At 38.3% G+C, this 27,802-nt stretch overlaps 1 protein-coding gene across 5 annotated transcripts in view; it reads right to left on the bottom strand.

The window, feature by feature from the left end:
• DCLK1 (doublecortin like kinase 1) overlaps positions 1–27,802 on the bottom strand; it is a 229,801-nt gene that overhangs the window by 31,919 nt on the left and 170,080 nt on the right. For 4 of the 5 annotated variants that reach the window (XM_042839229.1, XM_042839233.1, XM_042839230.1 and 1 more), the window contains 5 exons: positions 14,111–14,195; positions 12,679–12,787; positions 7,694–7,751; positions 6,816–6,935; positions 1,119–1,265 (listed from right to left, as the gene is read on the bottom strand). In XM_042839229.1, coding sequence (XP_042695163.1) covers positions 1,119–1,265; positions 6,816–6,935; positions 7,694–7,751; positions 12,679–12,787; positions 14,111–14,195 — 519 coding nt within the window. Of the gene's footprint in view, positions 1–1,118; positions 1,266–6,815; positions 6,936–7,693; positions 7,752–12,678; positions 12,788–14,110; positions 14,196–20,627; positions 25,437–27,802 lie in introns of those variants that run through there. The other variant, XM_042839231.1, reaches the window with a different exon arrangement.

Below are 27,802 nucleotides of genomic sequence, written 5' to 3'. Positions count from 1 at the left end.
CTGCTGCTGCCAGGAATTTAGAGACATCTCAAGACAATCCCCTGCACCAAGACATTACTGCACCTCCCGTGTCAAAGCGTTAATGAATGCTGACGTGTGACTGCCATAACCTCTGCATGCAGCCACCTGTGAACACCAAGAGCTGCTAAAGGAGTATCAATCACTGGTTTCTAATTAGATTTCTGCACAAGTTTTTAGCAGTTCCTGCAAAATTAGGCCAGACTACTTCCTCAGCCAGAGCTATGGAGGTATCTATTGCTAGACGAGCCTCAACTATAGGAATCCAATTCCTTGGAATTCTGTCAAGATCTACCTGAGTCAGCTTTCCCATAAAACCTTCTCAGCCTCGAGCAGTACTAAACACACGGCAGACAGCACAGGGATGAGGGAACTGACATTCTAGGTCTTGTTAACATTGTTCTATGCTTGTAGAAGAGTTGGGATATCTTCATACTGGAACATGCCAGACATAATTAAGAGAAATTAATTCATCGGAAGAAATGAAATGAAATCAGCTGGAGAACACAACTTCTGCATTCAAGAAAACAAAAACTCAGGAGGACTAAGCATCAGGGCATTGTTTTCACTGTCTTCAGTGGATTACGCTCATATAGATTCAGTGAGAATAAGGAAAACTTAAAGAAATGCCTATAGTGTTCTATAGGATTATTTGGGAGAGAAGGATTTAGAAGTGTCTTCCTGGTTCTGCTCTGACATAGCACATGATTTGCGTACAACATTTATACAATCTTGGTAAAACTGAGCTGCTGCTAATTGCTTAAGCAGCTGCAGACATACAGAGTGGTCTATCGGGGACACCATTCCTTTGTATTTATGTGAAGTCTGAGAGTACACAGCAGCTCACTAAAAGTTCACTTCTAGTGATCACTAAAATCATCCTGTTGCTGCGTCCTGGGGAACAGTCTAGACAACTGATGTTAGGGGCTTTTTTGTGTTAGTTGTTAATCTTAGGAGAGCTTTACAATGCTAAGATTAAAACTAAGTGACTTAAAAGCCTGAAATAAACTTGGGGCATATCTGGAAGGAGAGAAAAATGCAGACCTACTCTCACACACTTCTAAGTTATCAACAATACTGAAAGCTGAATTTTCACTCACCAAGAGGTTCTCCGGCTTGATATCCCTGTGAACAATGTTCAGGCTGTGAAGATATTTGATGGCACTGGCCAGATTGTAAAGCATCCCACTGGCATCCCGCTCTGTGTATTTGTTGGTGGAAGTAATAGCATCAAAAAGATCTCCTCCCTGGAGCAAAATGACCACAGCATATAAGTAACATTATTTGTGTAATGACTGAAAAAAAAAAAATTGAGGGAACGTCAGTGAGTATTATTTGTTGAGGAGGAGGAGGAGCAGCAGTTTTCTTGCTTTATGCAATGTAATGACACCTCCCATGGTGGCAGCTGAACGTATCGCTAATTCAGTACCATTTGCCACCGCTCAGTTGGACAGCCATGGGGCTGGAGTCTCCACTGCAAACTGTTCCCACCTGATGCTGTTCCTGTAACATGTTCAGTGCTTGCCAACCTTTTTATTCTGGGTCCCTGTTGCAAATTTCTGCCATGCCTACATACCTGCCTGTCATGATGCTGCATACCAGCTCTTGCCATTTTTATTATAATTACAAACAGGCTGACACCACATTTTTGTGTAAAGCCTGACTAAGCCCCAGAAAGATGAAGAAACTCTGAATAACACTCAGATCAGATACCAGCCAGCATATATGGCAAAATTATACTGTAAGACATTTTAGGATTTACATCAATAGTTCACCTTAGCTATAAATACAGATAGCAACTTGTACCATTTCCAGGTCAACATGCTGTCTAATTCAGCTGAAAGTTACTGCTGATGAAAGAAAAATGAGAAAAAGAAGAAATGTAGGAATATTAAGCAGAAGTCCACAAAGCAGGACTTGAGGCAGCCATCGCAGTTGGATGACTCTGTCAGGGCTGAGATGGCAAGCAGGAATAGGAACGTGTGAGTGTTTGGAGAAAGACTGAAAAAAAATAGTTTTAAAGAAGAGATTAAGGTGGAAGTGCGATAGAACAGAGGAAAAAGCAAATATCTTTTGAGAGGCACTACTCATTTCTGGCCTTTGGCCAAAACCAAAGCAGCACCATCAAGGAAACATGGGCCAACAACAACAACAAGAATAGGGAATGGATAATTCTGCAAAAAGAATGCAAAAAATGCTGCTGCAGTCACAACATCAGGAGAAAAAATACACCACAGAAAACTGCATTGTGAAGAAATGGAAGGTACTTTTTGAGGGCAATGGAAAAGTCACAGCTTTTCCCAACTCTCATGATTTTATCATCAGCCTCAGATATTTGGTGGCTTTTTTAAGGCTCAGCTGCAGGTTACTAAAACATTGCTTTCACTCAGAGAAATAAGGAACAAGGAGAAATGAAAATAATATTTCCAGAAATCAAGGCTACGAAGAAAAAGGTAGGAAAAGGCAACCACTAAAGGCTTGAACCTGAGAAAACAGCCATTAGTTTTAAGTACAACACAAAATAAAACAAAAAATTAAAACTACTGAAAAATCAGCATTATTGAGATGCAGCTGAAGACTGCCAGGGTGGGTTTATTCCCACCGCAGATGCCAAACTCCAGCTTTGGAAAGTGCTTGCAGCCAAAGACTGTCAAATCTGGACTGCATCAGAACCTCCTGCTCTGGCTGGTGACTGATGAAGATACATCAAGGTACATAGTGTGAAGGAAAAGGAGGAAGAAAAAGGCAAGTTAAACCAGATACAAGATTAGAGAGAAAGGCCAAATATTTGGCAAAAGTACAATACTATGGCATTACCTGATCCCTAAGTATTAGATATCAGCATGTGGCAAAATATGTGGGATAAATAATCTATCTTCCCTACTCTCCTTCCTGTGAAGCCCCTGTACCAGCTGCTTTTTAACATGAGGTCGTGGATTAGACAGATCTTTGGTCTTATCTAATACGTTCCAGATGCTCAGGAGAAGTGTTCATAACATCAGCAAAGGATCTGTCTCAAAACAAAGAGAACAGTCTGAGCTGAGATGTGAAGGACAAGAAGGAAAGAAGTTGAAACTTAGAAAGAGAAGGGAAGATTTCATTGTGAAGTCAGAAGAAAAAGAACAAATGTTCATGTGCAAAGAGAACTCAAACTCCAGATAGGAGAAGATGCAGAGTACATAGGCAGCCAAGCTAATTTGAAGCAGAATCATTTTCTCCAGCAAGTGAAGTTTCTCACCAGGTAGTCTGGAAAGAAAAGAGTGTATAGTTAGCCTGTGAGACTCTCTGCAGTTAAAAGAGAAGTGACATCCTGGAAAGAGTTAACACAGCTGACAGCTGTATCAGGCGGAATGTTTTTCAGACTTCCCCGTCCCTGAAGAGCACTTTACCCTGCAAGGTTCTGCTTAGCTGATTCACACAGCGGGTCCCTATCATTTATTCAGGCACAAGGGGTGAGCTCAGGCTGACATTTCAGTCTTAAATCCTGTGTTCAGGAGTGAAATCAGACCAGCACATCTGAATGCAGTTTTTATCATCTGTGCACATGAGGAAGTATACTTGGAAGTACAGTAACCAATTATTTATTTATTACCTTGTTATGTAAATGATATAATCTATCTCTTTTTTTCTTTTCTGCAAAAGTGAAATCATATCCTGGAGCAGTAAAGGAAACTCTGTAATAAATCTTGCTTGTTAAATTGGCCAAACCCCTGTTAGGTTTGAATAACAATTTTGTTTCGCTGTGTAAAGAGGCAGCGTGCCAGAAGCCAGGACTTTGCTTCCTTTTACAAGCACCATTTGCAATGTGTTTATATTTGTATTTATGAAGTGCTTTTTCTTACACTTTACAAAGCAATGAATGCTCTAACTGCCACGAAGCGAGGGCGGTATTTGCAGCAGTCACTTATGTCAAGCATGTTACTACCAATTAATACAGGGTGGCATTAACCGAAACCGTGCTCTGCAGTATCAAGCCTTTTCTCCTTGAATTTCTTTCCTGTATGTGAGTTTGATTTAAACTCAGCTCTTCAAAAGTCAGTCAATAACAGATGGTTAATCAGTTCTAACAGTGCACACTATGAAATGGTAACAGTCAGCAATTGGTGAATTAACAATTAATGTCTTCCCAGAAATACCTTCCCTGGTGCCTGTAGAATACAGCAAGGCTTTTTTCCCCAATTAAATATTAAGGAATAGATGTTTGCTTCATAGAAAGCAAACTTCCCAGGAGTAGGATATTTCTTCTCAATTTCTTCTATTATTCCACATAAAAGTAAAGAGCATGCGAACAATGCTCTCTAGGATGCAAGAACCATATAATGTGTACGAAGCCCTTCTACTGCATACCTAAGACTATAGATATCTTACTATTTTCAGCAACCCTGAAGAGCAAAAAACAAAGAGGGCAAGAAAACAGATTTTTCCAGAAAATAACTGATAGTTTTCTTTGTATAATTTTTTTACAGTAATCATTTTGAAAGAGTTTTTGGTCTCTTCCTCTCTTATTAAGCTGAGTAGGACTTTGATTAAAAATTCTCTGGGGGTACAGTTTGAACATTTTTCAAGCATGAATAGCACAGCAGGTTGCACCCATAAAACCGGCTATGTGCTTAAGTCTTGGCATGTTAGACAAGGCACAGCTTTTACTTCTTAGCACACCTCATGGGGCCAAGATGAAAGATTGATTGATAGAGACTGAAGCGATGGCTACACTAGATTACAACACTGTGCAAGAGTACTCGAGGTACCTTCAAAGATGCAAGATGTCTTTAATGCTGGTAAAAATATACAGTAGCATGGATCTCAGTGAGCTCACTTACCATAACAAAGAGCTGTAATTATGATCAAAATAGTGATGGTTAATGCCAGCTGTGCTATTTTGCACTGCACTCACAACTGCTTTAGAGGGCTGTGCATATGAAGAAGGTGGGAGAATTCTTCTGGGAATGGCTGCATAGTGGCTTTCACAGTGTAAGAGTGTAAGCATTTTGCTTTTTTGCTAGGTTTTAACCTCTCCAACAGAGACTAAACAGAGACACTGAGTACCCCATTCATTCCTTGTCACCAGCACATCCCACTGTGCTTCCTCAGAGCTTGGAGGCAGTTGACAGCAGGGTTAGCTGGGCTGTAAGCTCCACAGCACCTCTCAAGAAAAGCAGACCTTAGGCAGGCTCAAACCCATGAGGACAACATGGCCACCTCCTGAGCACCCAGGAGGATGGAGTGTAACCAGAGCTTTCTAGGGATAACAAGCTTTCTCAGCCTGTTGCAAAAATAGAGATTATCTGCGGACATCCATCCATGGCCATGCCTGATGGCCCCTTGCCTGGCAGCACAGCAGCTTTGCAGAGAGCAGGTAAGCGCAATGCTGCACTGGAAACCTGGCAGTGTCACTGCTGCTGCCAGACAGCACAAAAGAGAAGAGACTGAACAAAATATGTTTAATTCTCCTTTCTCTCCTACTCAAGAAGTTCTTGAAGTAGCACTTGGACTTGGGATCATCCTACCAAACCTCGCAGTGAGGGGCCTACATTAAGAGCATCCCACCTGCAACCAGTGCAAAGCACTGCAGAAAGCATCCCTGCTTTCCAAAATCTCTCACCATCTCTGTTAATGCCTATTTCTCACCACAGATACAGACGATGCCTACAGAAGGTGATCATGCCTTTAATTCAAATGGAAGTGATCCAGGTCCCAGGGTTCAGAGTACCTGCCTTGCTCTCAAGTGTTGAGCATACTTAGACACCAGATCTGCACACAAATGCTGCTGCACAGCAAGAGCTTCCTTATTGCAGTGCTTTCCTTAAACACTTAAATCAGTAGATTTCCCAGGTGCGGGCCTGATTGTCCCAGGACAACTTGCTGATCAAGACACAGGAGAAGTGGATGCTAGAAAGATTTCCTTCTCAAATAGCTGAGGAAGGAAGGATTGCTATTTCCATTATGAATGTGAAAAGCAGGTGTATTCTGTTAAAATAAGCATGGAGGACAACATGTCCTCCGTGATTTTCTGATCTTATTTGGATAATTTACTCAAAAGTATTTCACCACCTTTTATGCACAGTGACATACTGGTGTATTAGTATCAGAACTGAGAGCTAAATTCAGACCTCATACATTGTGTTTTTGACAGTATAGGGGCAAGAGATGACCTGGATGAAGTTTCAAAATCTAGTTTGAATAAATAAAATCTGGGAGTTACAATGAAGAAATAAATAGGGCTCCAAATACAAAACGCTGCATTTACTTTTCAGAACAGAGTCATGCTTTAAATAGGTTTTCTCCTTCACTTCCCCTACTTCCTGCAGCTGAAATTTAGGTTATTATCAAGGATGGAAACCTGACAATATGTTAATATAGATCAGTGGAGAAAACAGTCAAGTAATATTGTCTATATTTAGCATAGGTTCATAAAATTAAACTCTTTTATCAAATAATATTGTATTTTTGATGTTTACATCTGATCAGAGTGGGGGTACTTTCAGTTCATTTCATGGAAGATGCCTTTTGGTTAAGAGAAACTTTTAAAAGAGAGTACTTTTGGAGGAGTAAGTAAAACTGGTCATTTCCAATAGGGCATTTCTGAGCATGACAGAAAGGTAGACGTGTACTTATTCCAAAGCTGTAAAAAAATTTGACTGTGGGTTACACATCTTTCAGTAGGGCACTGGATGAGACCCATGCATTATAAGCATCATGACACAATGCTGTGATTTTGACTAAGCTTTAGTACCAGTACAATTTCTGAATAAGGTTAAGACAATCTTTAGCAAGCAGTTTAACTCCAAAACACTCACCTTTACAAGTTCCATGACAAGGTATAACTCAGTTGGCATGTCCATCTCCTCAATCAGAAGTACAATATTGGGATGCTTGACTCGTCTTAAAATGGACACCTCATTCTGGATCATGTGCTCCTGCCACACAAAAGAAATTTTCAGTGACTACAGATTGGTGGGAAAACTTTTCACTTCCATGTAGAGTGGAAAATGCAAAGAGGACCTGTGAGGGTTCTTCAGGGTTTGTTTAGAATGATTATTGATAGTGCCTCTGGCAATACAGAAGAGACAAGTCTAGGAACATCATCAGTGTGATAACTAAAAAAAGAACTAAGAATACAGTAAATGAAACACAAGAAAAGGCATTTCTGACACAGAAAAAAGGAAACACAGAAGCTTTTAAATCTTCTTCTCCAATGCAAAAGCATTCCACTAGTAATATGATTGCATTTTTTCAGGTAATTTTTTATTATAAAATTCTAAAATGTAATAAATTCATTTTTTATAAAGCCAACATCAGTTTGATCAGCCCACTGATACTGACTGGCGTTTTTACAATTAGTATTATTATTCTGCTGTTTTCTGTAGTATCTGGGATTAAGAAAGGTAGCAGACATAATTACAGAGGTCAAGAGTGAGAGGAGTGAGTGTATCCACGCACAACCAATCAAATTAAATCAACACATGCATCTTGAAAGGCACCTTCAAGTCTTTTATACTGATACTCCAAGGGTCTCAAGATGGCTGGCTGGCAAAGGATTGAGCCAAGAAGATTGTAACTCTTGCCAGGAAGAAGATAAACATGAACAGTTTCCCAAACCAATCTCTCATAAAATGTTTCTTGAAAAAAAAAAAAAAAAAAAGAAGTTTTGGTCTCATTCAAAATTTTCACTTACTTTTCCTCTGCATTTACTTTTTTTGATTATCTTCAGAGCATACTCCCTACCGGTTGATCTGAGGAAAGAGAAAAGAAAAAAAAGTTACGTTCAATCACTGCATATTTTTCAAAGTCAAGCTTTTATCTGTCATTTGAGCACATTATTAATCACTAGGCCTAGGCTAGAATTTTGTTCAAGTAGTTGTTTTATCTAAAAATGAAGCTCAGATTTGATTTTTTTTGACATTTAGGCATTTCAATATTTTGAAGCAAAATCTTCATTTTTTCATTTTAAGTGGTTTCTGATCTTTCTTCTGCAGTTTTGTATAAAACTTGATATTATTTAGAGATCTCAGCCTTCTCAAAAATAGAAGGTTTGGTTCTCCATTAAGCAAAACATATGAGTGCAGAAAATACTTGATTTTTCACCTTGTACATCTGCACTCATAACTGCTAAGATAAAAATCCTTGCAATAATGTATTCAGTAAATATGTTATCTAGCAGAGTTAAATATGATGTTAATGAAACAGAATATGAAATGTTCTGGTGACAATAAGACATTATAGAGAATTGATTCAGATTAAGATCCAATGTCCTTTTGGGTGGTATTTTTTGGAAACTTCATAATATTTATTGCTATTACATCATATTTATTATAGAATACTAGCATAGAAAATGAAGGTTACAGACAAGTTCATAGAATCAATTTTCATTTCTTTATCAAGTTGTAAACCTAATGTAAGGCCGTAAGTTTGAAAACAAGAAGTTCTGTTCACAGGATCTAGTTTTACTATGAGGTTAAATGAAGAATGGGCAATATGGGGAAAAGCTGTCACTGAAACCCTTTTGTAATAAAAGTCAAAACAGTTTGCATAAGTCTATTTACATTGCACTTAGGTGCATGTTTGGACCAAAAAATAAATTAAAAAATGACCTCCCAAGATGATGAGATGATATTTATCAGGCAGTACAGTGATAACGCAAAGGTTAGTGGCTTTAAACTAAAAGAGTGGAGATTTAGATATTAGGAAGAAATTCTTCATTACAAGGGCAATGAGGCACTGGCACAGACTGCCTAGAGAAGCTGTGAATGCTCCATCTCTGGAGGTGTTTAAGGCCAGGCTGGATGGGACTTTGGAAAATCTGCTCTGGTGGTTACTGTCCCTGCCCATGGGAAGGGGAGTGGAATTGGATGATTTGTAAGGTACCTTCCAATCAAAACCATTCCCTGATTCCATGACTTTTTAATTTAAAAAAAAAAAAAAGGTTAAATTGATAATTAATTCATTAAACTGATATGGAATTTAAATGGAGAATTGAATAGGTATGAAATTGTGCACCGCTTGTCAGGCAGGACAGGCAAAATGAGTCCAGGCTGGAAGTGTTGCATTACCAAAATGACTGGGCATTTTCATTGCCATATTTAAACATGGAGGGATCTTCTGGCGGTGATGTAGGCACTAAGGGCCATGAAGACAGTAGCAAAGAGCATAAAAAACAAACGTATGGTAGCTAGATATTCAAGTTTTGAGGTCAGCAGGAGAGCAAAGACAGTCTATAGACTGAGAAGCCAATTTAAATGAGTGCAAAAAGAATCACAGTGGATGCTGCTGTTCCTTGGAAAAGGAATACAACATGGTTTGAGCAAAGAAAAAATAAAACTTTTGTACTTCCCTACTAGAGGTCTTAATTCCATGTGTTGGTGCTTGGTGGCTACACACCAACACAGAGAAAGGACACGCAGAGCTATCTGCACTATTTCTGGGCAATGAAAGGAGGAGGTAGCAGAAGTTATATTAGAAATTAAGATATCTGCTGTCCAAATTCAGATAAAATACGCTCTCTTTCAGTAGGAGTGTCTTTCAAACTCCTTGGTTGCCCTAGGAATGCTTCCTTTCTGTCATGAGAAAGGAAATTGATGGTTTTTGTTGGCCATCAGAGACTACATGTACTTACAAACACTGAGAAATATGAGCTAGTGAGGAAATGTCAGAATTTGGAAGTATCTGAAAGTTAAAAATGAACACATATGAAAACACCACAGGACAAATTGCTCATACGATGGAGCAGATATATAATGAGCAGTTGACAACTCTGACTGCTCTCTGTTTTAGTAAAAATAAAATTAAAGTGAAGATAATGCAAATCCTTTCCCCTAAAAGCTGCAGAGCCACAGGCTGTCAGCAGCCCAGGAACCTCCATAACTTACAGATCTGCCAAAAAACATGCATGGCAGTGCCAGAAAGCCAAGTGAAATGGGCGTATCATATCACCTCTCACCTATTACTTAAGCTGAACAATAAAAAAGTGCACATGAAGCACAAAACACGTTACCACTGGACTAGAGTCTGGAAGCACAGCATTAGCACAGTGTGTAGCATCGGGCCTACAGTTCTTAGAAAGGCTCTGGGGCACACTCCCCAGTGTTTCAGCCTTTTGCTGAAAGGCTCAAAGTTCACAGAGATTTCCATTGTGCGAGAGGCAAAAATCCATCTTCGTTACTTTTGTGAGTGCATTATTTATGATGGTGTATGTGTGTGCATATCCAGGACCATAAAGAATACGTGGAACGGCACGTAGAAATCGACACAATATTTTGAAGATCATTTTTGATTTCTGTTTGAACCGTTCACAGAAGGAAGAAAATGCCTTTGAATGCATTTCAAGGGGTGGAGTGGCCAACCAGCTCACACAGCTATGGAGAAGGCATATCCATGGGATCAGTGGAGATATACAACAAGACTCATTCGTACTTGCTTAACACCTCACAGTGCTATTCCTTTGAAGTCTAATGCACACAGGAACTGTACAACAGCAAATAGTGGAAAAGACCTCTGTCCCAAGTATCACCCCATCAGTTCTGGTTCTACAAGTGATGGGCAAATCAGATTTTGAAGTGAGGTGTTTGTTGCTTAGAAAGACTGTGAAGAATACTTTTGAAATTGTTTTACACATACTGACTTTAATTTATTCTCTGAGCCTTGAATTTCACCTTCCACACAAGCAAGTGTATTCTGCTTTAGAAGTGAAAACGAACAGAAATCTATTTTGCTTTGACTTTCAAGCTCTTTCAGAATTGTATCTCTCTGATATATATGCGAACTGTAGAATGGTATGGCTTGGAGACAATAAGAGTATTTATTTGGGAACTGCACTATTTATTTGAGTAATTGGGCTAGTTTAACATACACCCACTAGATATATCATGTTACTGGATACTCCAGGGACTTGGACGATACACAGGAGGACAGGGAACCACTTTCCTTTTAGCTCTCTAGGACATTATAATTAATGTTATTTTTAACTGTGGTGGGACCTGTGTTTAGTATTGTTCATCTCTTCTCTCAACTTGAGAAATGGTGGTGAGGCACACTAGACCATTTGAACTGCCACAGCACAATCAACATTTTCAGCTGTATCAAAACCACAAAGTACTACTCCATCATGCAAACTCACTCAGTCAGTACTTTATTTTTATTTTGCCTTTTTCTCTTTTCTTAATGATACATTTTCACCCATGCTTCTTTTTCAATCCATAAGGCTGTACTGTGCTTTCTTGCTTTCATACTGTTTTGCCCTGTTTCCCTCAGTTTTCCATGTTAGTTCTCCAGCTCAGCCCTCAGACCCTGGAGTTTGATATTAGTAGCTATGGCTCTCTGCACAAGCAGCTCCTCCAGGATCACACTCTGAAAGAGCTCTAAAAGCCTCACAAGAGCCTTGGCTAGTCCCACAAGCACACTGTGGGATGATACTCTTCCCTCTCCCCTGAGAGCTACCTTAACAATCTCCAACTAGCTAGACACTTTCATATACAGACTGGGATCTGTCTTTTCCAAGCCAAGGTAATTTATCATCATCTGCCATAAGATCTATCCTTGACTTACTCTCTAGGATTAAAATCACATTTGTGGCAAAAGGTTTTTCATCTAGTCCAAAGGAGAGAGGTTACAGACTTCTGTAAGTCTAGGATATGATAATAGAGGACATAACATTTCATTCATGGAATTTTATTATCAGAACTCAACATCTCTATTGTTCTTTCTTTCATACATTTCCAGCTCCAGTCGTTTTGTGGGTGGGTGTTTTTTGTCTTTTGTTTTTTTTTTTTTTCTGCATTGCTACCATCTAACATGAATAATCTTAAAATCGCTTCAGGTATGTCTATTTTCTGGCTTTTTAACCTCAAGTTACCTATTTATTTAACAATACCATCAAGAAGCACCTGCAGTTCTGTCTTTTGTTCTCTTCTTTTTTTTAGACTCGAAATGGTGGTTTGACTCAGTTCAAAGACAGTGGGCAAGATTCATCTGAACAAATTTAGTACCTGACACCTGAGATGGTCAACCTGGCCACCTTCAGCAAAACAGACATTAGAAGAGTCTTGTGACTTCTCTAACTTAGAGTGGATGTTTAAAATTAGTCTGTTTGTCTTCAGGGCAACTGTTCTCCCCTTCTAACTGAAGAGCACTGAAGAAATTAGATGTTGACCTCACTACAAAACAAGGAGATTAGATGCACGTTCTACCAAAGAAAGACATGGAAGAAGTTACTCTTCAGCATCAGATGTCAGAGTAGATGATTCTGAAGCCACCTTTTTGTGCTTTCCATAGCCACTAAATTGCACACAAAGCTTCCTAACATCTTTACAGAATGCTCCTACATGTGATTTTTTCACTGGCCTACCACAAATGGCAAGTTGCAAAGATATTGTGCAAGAAAAGATGTTATTTCAGTGAAGCAGGAAAAATATAACACAAAGAACTGGTAAAATTATGTTGTGTGCAGTAGAAAAAAAAAAACACAAAACCCACAAAAATTTGAATTTATAGATTGTCCTTGGACTCACTGTTTTCACATGAGAGAGCATTAGTCTCATTTTTCCATCTGGTATTGAGACATTACCTTATTCCACACGTCCTATATTCTACGAATAAAGACATGATCTAGAAAAGGCATGACATTAATGATTGCTTTTACAGTAATAAGCAAATTATCCTTCTCACCTTTCTATACACTCCTTCACAATAGCAAAATTTCCATCTCCTATAGTCCTTCCAACTTTATATCGTTCTGCTATCGATGCTGGAACCTGGAAACCTTCCTCCAACACTTCTGAAAGAATCATTAGTACATTTTTATTGTTAGTGAAGGAAACACAGATGTTGCACATAACATACGTTTTAAGGCTACGGTTTAGGAGCCTGGAAACCATTCAGAGTCAGTATCTCACTTACTGTACAGTGAAACCATGCTGCTGACATTGTATATACTCAACAGGTTTCACACAGATACAGTAAGGAAAAATAAGACTTCTGGGGGCTCAAACATACCACCATTCCAATGTTACATAGTTTACCATTCCCCATGCCCCCAGGACAAAACCAAAATTGTATTTTTTTAATTATGAAAAGGCCTCTGTGAACTGCACAAGCGCAGACCAGCCTCCAAAAAGGTTTGGAACTCCTTGACACAGCATGATTAAATATATGTACCAAAGAAGTCCAACACTCAAGCACTTATTTTATTACATCCTGTAAACTGAGACATCCATAAAACTCCTCATGTGCTAAGTGCTAGTTCTCCCCCTCCCCCAATATTAAATATTTAGGTTTTAAACAAATGTTCTCAATAATACTACCTCACATGCAACCTGGGCACCAGATGTTTAGGTAAAATTGCATTACGCAGTGCCTGAGCATAAGAAAAGTTTGTAGTTTCATGTGTTTTAGTGCTCATTCATGTACTATTATTTTAAAATGTATTTGAAATAGCGTGTTACAAATACCTAACATGCCTCTAAAAGCTGGCAGTAAATTGCAGCTGATACAAGCTACTATATAAATACCACAACGTACCAAAAAAAAAACAAAACAACTCAGAAATGTGAGTTGAATTCACACTCCTGAAGCCTTTTAACTATGTATTCTTCTGTTGTTTGTTCCAGTTTAGTATTAAAAGTGAATGTCATACGGGGGCTGAGTTTGCTCACAGGCAGCATGAAGACTTACTGTCAGACAACACCATACACACTTGTAAGTGCATGTGAACCGGCAGTACTAGAGCTGACACTGTGCCTCATCCAGCTTGGTCAAAGCTCTAAGGGACTGGCCATTGCTCAGCAAAGGCCCAGGATCACCATATGCTCTTTAGAACAATGACAGATGAGAAAAAAGCAAAGTGAAAGAAGCCAGTCAGCACTGTGTCACCTGCAGAACTAGAGTATCCTGTACCAGAAACACCTCTGAACAGGGATGTTCAGATCAGATGTGGTCTGGAGTGAACCTGAACTGCTGTCAAGGCTGACAAGCCTCCTAACAGGGAGTCATCCAGCCTGTGATGCTCCCACTTTCTCCGGCAGGAAGGATGACTCATTTCCTACACAGCTGCTGTTATCACTACATTGACTGCCTTGAAATGTCAGCCTTCAAATGTTACCTTCTGCAGGTCCATCATTTTCATCCATAGAGCTGCAAACTTTGGTGGATGCTAATGAGGTAGAGGAGCCACTGTGTTGGGAGCTCTGGAAATGGAGAGACACAAATGAAAACAGATGATTGTTAAGGAGCACCAATACCCACAGCGTGTCCCAGGTGTTCTGTATGTAAAGTATCCATTTACTTTTGCAGAGTGATATGCAGATATTTGTCCAGTTTTTCCACTGAAATTACACCTTTGGTGCCCCATTGAAGTGTAGGCCTCCCCAATTCAGTCTGTGTGGCAATGCTTTTGTGTTGATCGTTAGATTCTCCCTACTCTACACACATTTTTTTGTGGGGAAAACTGAGGAGCTGTGTGCCCTCTGCAGGCAGGGAAGTGTTTTATCAGCAATCATTAACCTAGCAGGCACCAAAGAACAAACATCTGTTTCAACTGAAGCTGGCTTTTTGTTACAGGAACAATTTCTCATTTTGCAAATCCCTTTCTGCTGAAGTCCTCTCTAATCGTGTTCTAGAAAGGAAAAATCATTACAAAAGTTTATGGAGAAAATAAAATATATTACATATTACATATATATAATAACATATAATATATATTATAATGTTTGATTTTCTGAAAATAAAGTGATTGGATATAGTCATCTTGAGGCATGAGTCTGCGTGTTGGCGTTAAGCCTTTGTGCACTGACTAAGTTTGCTATACAACTAATGGGGGGAGGAAGGTCTCCTCTGCCTCCAGGTGATCTCGACCCCCCGGCTGGATGACAGAAATACAGCAGGCAGCATCACACGAGGGAAGCTCTTTCTGTCCATCAGTTACTACAACATCTAGCTATGTAACTCGGGAAGACTGCTTCATCACATATCTGGATGGATGAAACTATACACAGACACAAGATGGACTTGATGTCACCCCTAATTTTTATCCTGTGCTGCATAACAATCACAAATATTACCACAGTCCTTTAAAGTTAAAGAAAAAAGAAGCATTTCTTAGGTGCTTGTGTTGCAAATTGAGTTAGAAATATTTAGGGGATTTCCAAGGCTAAAACTTTCTTGGGTTCACACAGTTTGTGTGCTGAAAGATTACAGAGCACTGCACTCTATTACACAAACCGTATCCTGTACCACATGCAGCTAACGCCACAGAACAGCGTCTAGGTTTGCAGGGTATCTAAATGCCCAAATCAGAGTGTCAATCCACTTTACAAATGTAACACAGCTCCTTCAGACCCATCCCATAAGCTGTTGCAGAGCACAGCAGACAACTGCGGCAAGAACAACTAACTGCAGCAGCTGAGTAATTTGCAGAGCACGGAGCCAGGGTGAATGAGTTAGCAGTGCTACAAGCTGGCCAGTGAGATCATTTGAAAAGACTTACTTCTAATTTCTCCCGCAGTAGATTAAGGTCAGATGATTTAGACAAAGGCTGGACTCAGCCTATTTTTTCACTAAATAATCCTCAGAGCTTGCGCAGCCCATCTACTAAAAGATTCTTGGCCTGTTTTTCTTTTTTTTTTTCTTTTTTTTTTTTTTAACTTTTAATCAAGCCCAGCTCCTTCTTTTCATCCAAGCACTTCTTCTGACCTTTGACTGGAATCAAAAATTGCATTAATCACTTTTTGGACTACTTCTGCTTCCTCCTGACAACAGACTGGTTTTATGCAGTTCACTAAGACACAGCAGCCCTCGTCTCATGATTAGGACATGTTTACGTCTGTGATATTCCTGTGTCAAATTCCACCACACGTCTCAGTAACAACTTACCTCTGGTTCATTTTTGAATAAATGAGCAGATGAGGATCAAGGAAGCAGGAAAATGCTATGAACTCTCAGAGTTGGAGAAGTCACACTCGAACTTCATTGTTTCTATACACATAATCACAGAGAATTGTTTACTTTACACTCCTGCTTGTAAAATTAGCAGAAGAAACATGGTTTTTTCTACTCATTTTGCTGTTTCAGTTTGCTTTCATAGACCAGACATCCAATTTCTTACTTCTTTTTTCCACTCCACAGCATTTTCCTAAAGGAATTACAATGTTCAGTATTTGTTGCATACACAATCAGGAATGAAACTTGACATTTAAAGGGTACCACACAAAAGATTCTCAAAGCATTCTATTCAGATTCTGCATTTTAAATGGTGAAATTACATTTTCCAGTCGATGTTAGGTTCAGCACTGCTGCCTGTACCCCTCTGCAGCTTTCTTTGGCAATTTGATGTTTCCTTACAGATTCTCATATCCAATGTTCTGTTTTATAAGAATGGGAGATGTTAAAACCTGGACATAACTTGGTGGCCACATTTTCCCAGAACAGGCACCTACAGAGTGCCAGATTTCTATTTGGGGACCTAATTTCTCAAGGATCCTCACGCTCTGGTTTAGCTGAGAACTGCAACTGCAGTCCTTCTGCAATGAGATTCCTTCTAGCGCCCATTTCAGCAAAGCACTTCAGCAAGTGTTGTGCTTGCAACAAACACTCTTAATGGCCTATACACAAATGAAATAATTAAACACACTTCGAAGTATCTTAGCTATAGCTTCCTAAATATGTGTTTAGCCCACATTTAGCAAACATGCATTCAAGGAAAATTTAGAGAAAATAAATCATCAGTATGAGATCAGTTCTTAAGTATGCCCCTATTTCTTTTTTTTTTTTTTTTAATTATTATTGATGCTATGTTTGCATCACTCCATTAGGGTGGGTATGCTAAAATGACAGAACTGAGTGCATACACTCTACCACTGGTCTACAAACAAAGCACAGAGCACCTTTAGTGGGAGCTGTGTGCAAGCACAAGTGTGTGAGCAGCACAGCCCACCCATAGCAAGGGCACAGCAGCTAAGGCAGCAGATAAATATACACACTGGGTTTCTGTAACTTCATTTTTAAACTAAGTGAAAAACATACAGAAAGCATATATTTTATTACCTTTGCTGAACCCCTCCTATTAAAACAACAGAGGAAAAGAAAGCATGAATTGTACATTTGCATACACTCAGCAGTGCACTCATGGACCTTTCACAATTAAAAGAGACATTGAGAGGTATACGTGACACACGAGTATTTTAGTCTTTATTCAGCCCCCTGGAACAACACACAGGCACTTATTTATTTATCTTTACTTAAGCTAGAAGGACATTTCGTTTATTTAGACTTTAATTAGCTCGTTGTTCTCACAAGCTGAAAGCCCTGCGGGTCCAGCAATCCTTGTGGGTCTTGGTGTTCCTTCCAGTTGGCTTGCCAATCGTGCAGCAGTCTGTCGTACATGCTGCTGCTCTCACAGCTGTGGATCCCATTAGGGATATTACAGATGGGGGGAAAGAACAAACTCTAGGCAATGGTATAATCTCTTCAACACACAGACCTTAATGCAATTAGCTGTTTTAATTTTAAGACATGCTGAGGTGCTTGAAATGTCATCGCTTTTACGCAGATTTAAAGGGGTGCATTTGCACAGGTTGCCAGCACATGCTCAGTTTTATGGCACACCTCCATAAAAGCGATGGCATAAAAAAATCAGGTCTTTGGTGTAAGGATTTCAGATCCTATTCGGGTTTATATAACAGATGGCCAACACACCACACATCTCATTGATGTGAATGGAAACATTAGAGCTCTAGAGTTTCATCCATGTCTCCCTGGGAGATTTATTTAGCAACTGTTTTGTGAATAGCTTGTATCTCAGTGGAAACTGTGCTAAATCCATGAAAAAAGGCAGTAAAATAAATGTTATTGCAATTTTTCTCTCCCCATACTCACCTTTGTCCTAAATTAATCTCAAAACCACATTTCAGCTGAACAGCAGGAATCATTAGTGTGGACTATCAAAATCAGCAATTACAAAAGGAAACTTAAACAAGCATGCCTAAGGAAGTTTGATTATGCAATTCAGATTCCTGAATCTTAAAAACCAAACACTGCATTATATTTTCCAAACCTCTCAAAACCTTTATTAGCACATATGGAGCCTACAAGCTCTCCCAACAATAGATTCCTTTGTATTTTCACGGCACGAAGGAAGCATCTGGATGAAATGTGAGTAACAGAAATTCACACAGGTGTAAAGCTTCGTTTGGAACTCATGCAGAGTTATGCTCTTTTAGTAATGACATTAATGAAGATTAAAATTAGTAAAAAATGTCTACATTCAGGAATGAGGCCCAGGCTAAGGGAATTATTGATGTGTTTAAACAGCGCTTCCTAAGTTTTTCCCTATTCCCAAGAACTCCACAGAATTATAAAAAACCTGGGAAGAGAAAAAGCTATGTGTGTCAGTATGCTTAAGCTAAAAGTTCAAATCAGTAAGGATAAATAAAATCAAAGACAAAAAAACAAAAAACAGCTGAGCAACCAAGCTCACCTCTTTTGGAACCCATCCTAGTGTTCAGTCAGGTTATCAATAGACTTTGCAAGGCAGCTGTCATGAATTCCTGACACAGGCAGCTCCTTAGCCTAAGATCATCATGGCTAACAGTAAAGTAAAGACAGCAGTACAGAGCAGGTAGGACTTTAGACTACCCACATTCCTGTAATATGCAGCTGTGGTAAGCAAAAAGTAATACAACAAACCAGTACCTCTCCAGAATACAAAAGGTTAAACAGAGTTAAATTGGTGTAGAAAAACATCCGGATATAAATTTTGAGAGACAAACTCAGTTTTTTTACTGGTTGATTCAGGGAGAAGCAAAGGGTTACACTGAAATTCCAGCATCTCCCAACTCTACCCAGCAAAAAATGTTTCTGATTTTCCTTTGTTTAATTGCTTACATTTTTTGGCCAGCCAGTTGAGAGGGGGAAAAAAGTTTTCATGTAATCACTGCAGGGCTAGCAAAAAAATTCTTCGTGGAGAAACATCAAATCCTCAATCTTCTTGCTGAAAGATGAGAAGCCAATGGAATTCCATATATAGTAAGAAAAATGATGAAACGGTTTTCTTTGCAAATTGAGATGCTGCACTAAACTGACACACAAGATCCACATTAATTTGTGAACTGCTTCATCTGGAAAGGAACATTAAAAAAATATACACTAATTTGCTACTTATTCACAGTTCTATATCCGGCACTGTACTGATAGACAGTTGATTTAAAAGAGATCTCACATAGGAAAATGATAACTTTTTCACTTATGCAATTCAGGATTTACGCAGCTTGCAAAAGAAATAAATGTGACAGCCAAAGTAATAATCACTCATGAGCTCGTTTCTCTTCTTCAAGGGATCGAGGGACCAGTTCTCTATTTGGTATTTGGAGGTAAACTTGCATCTAACCTCTGATAGTTCCTAACAGCTGCTTTCAAAGTGAAACTGTAGTTCAGACTGTAGGCTCGCTCAAGCTTTGGTATTTTCAAGGAAAAAAAAAAAGATGATCTAAAAACAATGTATGTATCATATTCAGGTATTGGAAGTTGATCCAGAATTCTTGAATCCATACTGTGGTTAATATGAAAGTTCCATGTGCTGTAGTGCAACGTGAAGGATTATTTTTTTCCCTTTCTAAAGCTCTACATAGGTACAATTTCCCACTTCAAAATACTAGAAAAATTCAAATTGCAGTCAAAAGGAGGTTCTTATTTTTTTTGCACTTAATCAAGGACATAGCACAATCACCACTTTTTTTTTCTTTTTTTTGGTAACTGTTAGAAGTGTATTATGAAAACTCTCCTGATATTCTTAACTGTCACTTGATAGACAGAAACTTGTTTGCTTCCAGTATTCCTCCCTTCTATGGCGCTTTTTCCTTTCTGTGTCTGTATGACTTTTTTGGCAGACTTATTTAATAGTAAGCAGGAGGGTTTCAGAAGTAGAATTTGTATTGGGCCCACAGATCCCTCAAGGAGAGTGTCTGGATGTCATTGGCAGATTGGCAGGACAACGTGTCAGAAATTGTAAGATCTCTCCAACTGCCCCCACCAAACAAAATTTATTAACATTTTAAATAAATGAATGTATATATATACATATATATAAACATATGAGTATATATATTTTAAAGAGTGGGAAGCCGCATCAACAAAGCAAGGAACTTATATTAATCACAGTGAGTGTGTTTCAGTACTCTTAGCTTTTTACAGGCCTATTTTTGTATTACTTAGAGGAGTGCTCATACAGCTCAGCTGTCAGCAGGAGCTGGTGCCCTGTTTTGGATACAGTATGCTGGTTTCTCACTTAATACTTCAAACCTAACCCCACCACATTCACGCAAACTTACCCATACACAATTCAAAGCAGATACATTTACTGTCTCCAAAAGACCCACTAAAAAAAATTTCTTCCTTGAAGGATCTCTTACATCCACATGCCAGGGCCCAGAGTTTGTTATTTAAAAAAGCACCAAATGTGTCTACCATTAAAAGGAACCCATCAGAATGCATGAATCCCATATGCTTAGACTATTTGAACTGTTAGATGGGCAATGCCAATCCAATATGAACGTGCAAAACCAAGGGTAAGTCTTTTTTTAAAGCCTGTTAATCATGTTTCCAAAATAAACTCACTGAGCAGTGTGTATTTTTTAAATATATTTATTACATCACTTACAATAATCTACAGTAATGTTAAATCTAGCGAAACAACCAATTGCAACCGGGATGACATGGTCAAATATGAAACACAAGTACAACACAGTATGATGAAACAATGGCACAAAAGTGAAGGTGACTTTCTTCTGCTGTTATTATATGAAATAAAACATTCATCCGCATTTATTTTTGCAAGTTTTACCTTTTTTTTTTTTTTTTCTTGCTGATAAATCAACAGCTATCTTTTTGGTTTCCTGCATCACATCAATACAAAAAAATGGTATATTTTCAAAAGCAAATATCCAAGCACTTTTCTTAAAAAAAATAATTGTATGCATAACTTTGTAAAATCTTAAGCTTATGTTGGAAATGTGCCAGTATTTACAAGATCATAGTGCAACTAACGAAACAAAGAGACCTTAGCACAAACATTGGTAGCTCCTCTTTCACTACAGCTCAAATCCCAAAACACTGTACTGCAGGGCAAACCACAAACTATTTACCTCATATAACATCAGACAACAAGTACACGCTGAAAACAATGTATCTTTTTTCATACTTTACTGTTGAGGGTTAATTTAAGCAAATTTGAATATAATGAACATGCAGAAATACAGACACTTAAAATCCATACAAATGTGTATGCGTGCACTGTGTGTGTTTTTAACCCTTCTATAAACTGTGCGTACACAACCCATGTATCTACATAGCCACTGACTTCGGTGGGGAGATAGGGCACCCAAAAAATCAGGTGCACTGTCAAAACAGGCAAAACAAGCCAGCCCAAAGGTGGCTTAGTATGGCAAACACAGCTCAGAATGACAGTTGTTGAACAGAGGCATTTGCCCGGGAGGCATCCCACTCATTTCAGAAGAGTGCAACAATCATTGCTTGCTTTTATCCACTGTAAAACCACTGCTGGCTGAGTAACATAAGGTTATTTTTCTCTTTATCATTCAAGAGGTGCAAGATCTCATGCCATCACTAACAGATGAACTGAAAGTGAAGATTAAACTAAGAGCAATCTTGCAGTAGGCTGCATACCACGAACTGGATACAAGATAGCACAGACAACATTAATCCAAGCATTCATCAGGTGATGAGGTAATTTAGCACCGTAACGATTTTTTGTCCATCTACTTTTGACAGAACTAGCCATTTGGGTTGATCAGATGTTCTCTTATCTATGACTGTTAATTCATTTTAACTTTTAGAGTCCAAAAACATTTTCCGTAACATACTGAACTACATAAAGTTCACATTGCTGGGTGAAATACAAAGCTGTAAAGGCAAACAATGTATTTATTTCAATTTTTAAGCCCCCCAAAATCCCAACCTATGTGTTCTTCAAGGAGATGTAATATGATGTATCCCTTCTTACAATACACATTCATGTTCACAATTTTAATTCCTCAGAGTTTTCATGTTACAGACTGTGAAAATGGCTTTAAGGGAAAATAACCAAATACAACGCACTGTCCCTGAATTATTTTAGAAATTGAAAAGCAATTTTCACAGTGGATAGTGAATGTTAACCATTCCACTGATTTCAACAACAGCAACAAAAAGCAAATAATATTGTACAATTAATTACACTGCAGAACAGTGCAGCTCACAAGGAGACAAAAGTCTGATCTTGTCCAAATAATGCCATTTCAACTTCATGATTAATGTTTTGTCTGTGTGTATATACTTTGTGCATAAGTTCTTATCCTTCCCACCTTGAAGTCCATCAGCTCAAAACAGAGCGGAACCAAGCCCTTGTTTGTACATGAGATCTCTTAACATTGTTCAGAATTCCTAAGGGGAACTGCTCAGCGCGGACAGATCGGTACAGCTCCATCGCCTTCGACAGAGCTGAAGCGATTCCCACCAGATGAACAACTTCCCACCATACATTTTCCCCAAACATTAATTCAAACAAGTCACAAACGTGACATAACCGTGCATCAACTTGAAAGCCGTTAGTCTACGTATCTGTGTGTGTGTGCACAGATGTACATGTACACACACACACATTCTGTGCTTCACATATGAACTGTTTGTTGCATAAAAGAGAAAGAAAAGAGGTTACAAATAATCCAGAAAGTTGCAGAAAGCATTAGGGAAATAATCACAAGTATTCAAAAAGCTCAAAGGGAAGCAAAGCATTCACAAGCTATACAAGGCTCTTTAGCTACATCATAATCACCTGATAGTAGGCACAAATAATGCAGCGTACAGAGAACTATAAGGTTCAAACACTATAAAGTTACTTGAGCTATTCTTTTATTTAATGCAGCTGATAAAATCTAGGGACAAACTAAAACCTGTGCTGCTGCAAGCAGAACTACAGCATCATGAAACAATTTCAGTTTCACCAATAAACTGAAACCTCCTGGTCTTGCTCAAAAGAAACATTTCATTTCTGCTCATGTATAATGGGAATTACATTCCACACAAAAGGGATCTCAAAGCCTATAAACAGTGTACCTTTTCAATCTCTATGGGACTTTCATTCCTTAAATGAAATATTAATGATATGTATTGCCCCTGAATAGCCCCTTAATACAAGTCATATGTTGAAATGATTAAATGCAATGGACTAGCGTAGTCTTTGCAAGAGTCCTGATGGAAAACTTGCTACGATAACAATTACTGATATAAGGCCCATTTTTCTTTTCCACAGCTAGGCAAAGCCACACCATTCCCATTTGCTGGCAATCTGGGCTCTTTAAGCAGAACAAACATTCTTAATAAACTGCCTTGAGCAGCAGCAGTCTATAAGGAAGAGGAGAGGAAAAATAAAATTCCTGGAATTTATTTTCTTTCCAGGAAAAAGCAATTTGCAAAAAGTCAGTAAGTATTTCGTTCAGTCTAGTGGAGTTCTTCAAGCTTTTGGAAGCTGATCCCAATGCACCTCAACACTATGCAGGTTTCTTGGGATGAAGTAATACATTTCACTAAGACATTCCCTCATAACAGGCAAAAAATGCAAGTAACTTCACAGCTGTGAATGTTTTCAGGAGAACAGGACAGCCCTATGTCGGAGTATGTGAGGGAGACTGTTCCTATTGCTGGCTTTAAATCTGAACTCTGAAGCAGCAATGGCAAAATATGCATTTCAAAATGGAATGATCTAACTGCTTCAGCAAACCTACCAGAGCAATGACTGTCTCTCCAGGTGATACTGGAACCAAGTACTGAAAACAGAGAAGGTAAGTTTTGTATTCTGCTGCCCTTTCATTTATTTTTGTAAATGTTCTCCGTAAAGAAAACGGATAATGATACAGTGAAGCCACAATGTCACATGCCAACATTTCCCAGATGCTGAATTTTGTTATTTCACTGTATTTAAAAGTTGGCATGTGGCAGCTAACCACTTTATTCCAATAAGTACATTTTCCTGCTTTCAAAATATATTAAATCATCGCTAAGTAGATCAAAAATATAATCTCTATAGATTTTTGCTGAGGACCAAAATAACACTAATTTCTAATTCTTAAATCATTGGTAATTAAGGTACTAAAAGGAAATGTGTAAAACAGTAAAAGTGTGTCATCACTACACTTTAGGCTTAAGTACAACACATAAATACTAATGTTAATATGCAGCGTACAATGAGAAATATTGCTATTATGTAAACGAAAGTAGCTGACTAAATATCTCACGATAAAGCAGCAGAAAACAAATAAAATTAGTAGATATTTGTTAAGCATCTGGTTATAATGCATGACCTACTTTAACACTAAAGGAGTTTTGCATATTCATGCTGTACAAAATGACCACCTCTAGAAATGATGCAAACAGAGAAATGAGGTCGATAGGAGGATGATTTACAGTACCACAATTTCTGTATGCTTTCATTTTAAAATGACATCAACTTCTTACTGCGGCAAATGAAGGACAGAAAATGTTCTTGTCCTTAACATAAGCGAAAATAATCAGTAGTTTCTCAGGCAAAATGTGCTTTACCAAAAGGTGTCATCATGTGTGTTACACTGCGCTGGTAACTTGTAGGCCCACAGATTTCCTCTTTAGAAACGTGTCCACGTTTACTTGCAACAGCAGGATGATCAGCATTAGCAGCCCTTGTAAGGGAAAACATTCACATTGCCTGTGACCACTTTACACTGCTTCAACACTGCTTTGAAAGCATCCACTTTCTGTTCTGTGGGCACAAATGATTTCTTCCCCTTCTTTTCACATAGCCAAAAAGACTAAACTTGGAAAGGAATGAGATTGAAGTGTTCCAAATGTTTGCATTGGGAGCAGAGAGTGTGGTACAAGCAGCTTAATATGGCAGCTTTCTCTTTTCTGCATTTTACCCACTCACTGGTAAAAGCAAAGCATTTGTTAGCTGTTCATATCAAAACGAATAAAGTTACCTATGTTAAAAACAGAACATATAATCAGTACTTCAGATGCTAAAAAGAGTGCTATTCATAAATGTGCCCACTATGGATTTGTGCGTTATATTCACCTTATACAATCTTCACTGCTTACAGTGTGCATAATGCTGTTTTGTATTTGATGGACACATTCAATGGCTCATTCATTACAAATTCTTGCATTAAAATGCAGTGGTAAAGCCAAAAATACCCCCGCATACTAGAATTAATTTGGCCCGACGTTTTTAATATTAAATATGCAAAACTCTTTTGTGTGATTCACTATCACTGTAAATTAGCAGCTATTCTCTTTAAAAATGTTAAACCTTCACCAAATCACAAACCATAAACATTGTTCCATTTTCTCTTTTACACTGAGTCTCCTACTGAATCCAAATCATCCGAAGAGAGTGGGCGATACAGGTCCTGTAAGATGAAGTGCAGTATAGATTTGTTTATTGTGCTTGATTTGTTGCACTGTAACTGTTTTACAATCTTTTTGATACTGTGGACCAGAAGATCTTGTTTAACATAAAATGCACATTTTCCATATAATCAGTTTTTTTTTTCTTATTTTCACAAAGTTAATTTTCAAGCAACAAATAGATGGCTGGATTTTTAATGTACAAAAGATTCTAAGAGGCAATTCTTTTTTCCCTTGATTTTTTCCTACTAAACACTATTGAAGCAATATTTGACTTTCCTAAAGAGTCTCGCAATCCTTTGAAAATTTGGCAGTATGAATTTAACCTTTCTTTTTTTTTTCCCAAATAGGCTCTATTTCCCTTTTTGCTGTTTTTTCAAAGTGCTAGGAAAACAAATGCTTACCTTCTATTACAAAGTAATCAAAACTTGACACCCACTGGCCATACAGCATGGCTCCAGCAGCATTTGAGCTCCAAATACTAGCGCTGAACACTGCCCATTACCACCAGTAGGATCTCTTTCACATTTTGGGGTGTGTCAGTAAAAAGACAGCATATGAAATCCCCCAGTCACTGGCTCTTTCTGATAGTAGCCAAGCAACCAGCTCATGACAGCAGAGAGAGTCTGAGTGTACGGATCCACTTCAGTTTTCCAACACCCACTTTGAGCATCCTCTGACTGATCAGATTATCCTCAAACTCTGGAGGTGCCAGGGGATGAAGCATCACCCTACTCAACCTACACAGCATATAAAGCTTCTGTGAGGCACACAATAGCACGGAATGGAAGAGAAGGTTGAACACGAGGCAGTATGGGCTACAGTAGTATTGTTTTAGGGTGAATTCAGCCTAGCTGGTGAGGTGGAGAGGTGGAGCAGTCATGTGGCTGCCAGTTCTCTGCCTCCCCAGAACAGCCACACTGCTACCTTTAGACATTCCTGGGGATCCTTCACACACAGAATGTGTTTACAAAGCACAACAAAATGAATGCAAGATAAAACATTGGGAAGACCTGCAAGATACAAGAATGCATAGGAATGGGAAAGATGATGGAGCCAGCCTTAGGGGCTTCGTTCCTTCTTAATCCTGGGAAGAAAACTGAGAGGGAAAAAATAATAATATAAAAGCGGTGCTATGAAACAAAAGCTACCTAGAATTAATTCTTTACAAATTTCCAGATTACAAGTCCCTACATGACCTATGCAGATCTATGCATGACATAAAGGGGATTTTAATTCCCTTGAATGAGTTTTAGTTCTCCAAAATGCTTGTTCTGTATGGGCACATGTACATACAGTAAGCCATGTCAGACTGCTACATGCTTTAGAAAATCAAGACTTAAATAAATTTCTATTTTTGGTTGAACAATCTAGGAAAAAAAAGACTTTCAAATAGACAAGCCCATTCCAAACTAGTTAACGACTAAAAGTTCTTTTCTGCACATACAGTTCTGGAGTTTCTAAGATACAGTACAGAAAAAAAAAATCAATTTGATGGCAACAAGACAAACAAAAGAATGACATCTTTTAAGTGACTGCTCAATCCTCTGAATACAAAAAAAAAAAACAAAAAAGAATGTATTCAGAATTCACAAAGAAGTCATTTGTAAAACTGACTTTTAATACCTGGGGAATATTTTTTTGTTTCCTTTCATAACTACATAGATGTTTTCAAGACACACTGTGCACAAGACCTCAGGATCGTACCTCCTGCCCTTCCAAATAGCTTTAAATACTAGAAGCATTTTAAAGATTTCCTTTCTACAAGAACTTTTCTTGCCTGTAGTTTGTTGAAGAGCTGTACTTCTAAGAAATATGAGGAACATTCATTTATTACTTTGAATATAGAAATAAAAAGGCAAAACTTGCTGAATTAGTATGATTTCTTGGACACGTAAAACTGAAAAGAATCTTTATATACTTAACATTCAACTTCACCAATTAGGCAAGAGGTACCTTAAATCTATTTTTTGTTTTTTATCCTGTACGTTGTAGAACAAACATTTAAAATAATGGCGAACAACTGTAAAATCAGATACAAAATCTAAAACCTATCCACCCTGGTTCAAATTCTAACACTGATTGCAAGACGCTGGAAAAGCAGTCTCATACACTATTAAAAAAGCAAATTAAATAAAATGGGGAGGGGACTGCTATTGTGTGTATTTTTTACTGTGATTGTCATGTCATTGTTTCTTAGTCTTTGCCATTAAGCATAGTTTGCCAAGGCAGAAACTATATACTGTGGTCATCACAGTAACTGTTTCTACTTTAACTGTTATAAATCTGAATTGGAGATATTTTCATCCTCTTGACAAATATACCACTGAATACATAATCATTTAAGACCAAGAATCTTAATTCCTTA

The sequence above is a fragment of the Centrocercus urophasianus genome, unplaced genomic scaffold (genome assembly GCF_019232065.1).
Source record: "Centrocercus urophasianus isolate 14NV4802_14NV808 unplaced genomic scaffold, USGS_Curo_1.0 seq_9, whole genome shotgun sequence".
NCBI lineage: Eukaryota > Metazoa > Chordata > Aves > Galliformes > Phasianidae > Centrocercus > Centrocercus urophasianus.
This window is presented reverse-complemented; position numbering and strand designations above follow the sequence as displayed.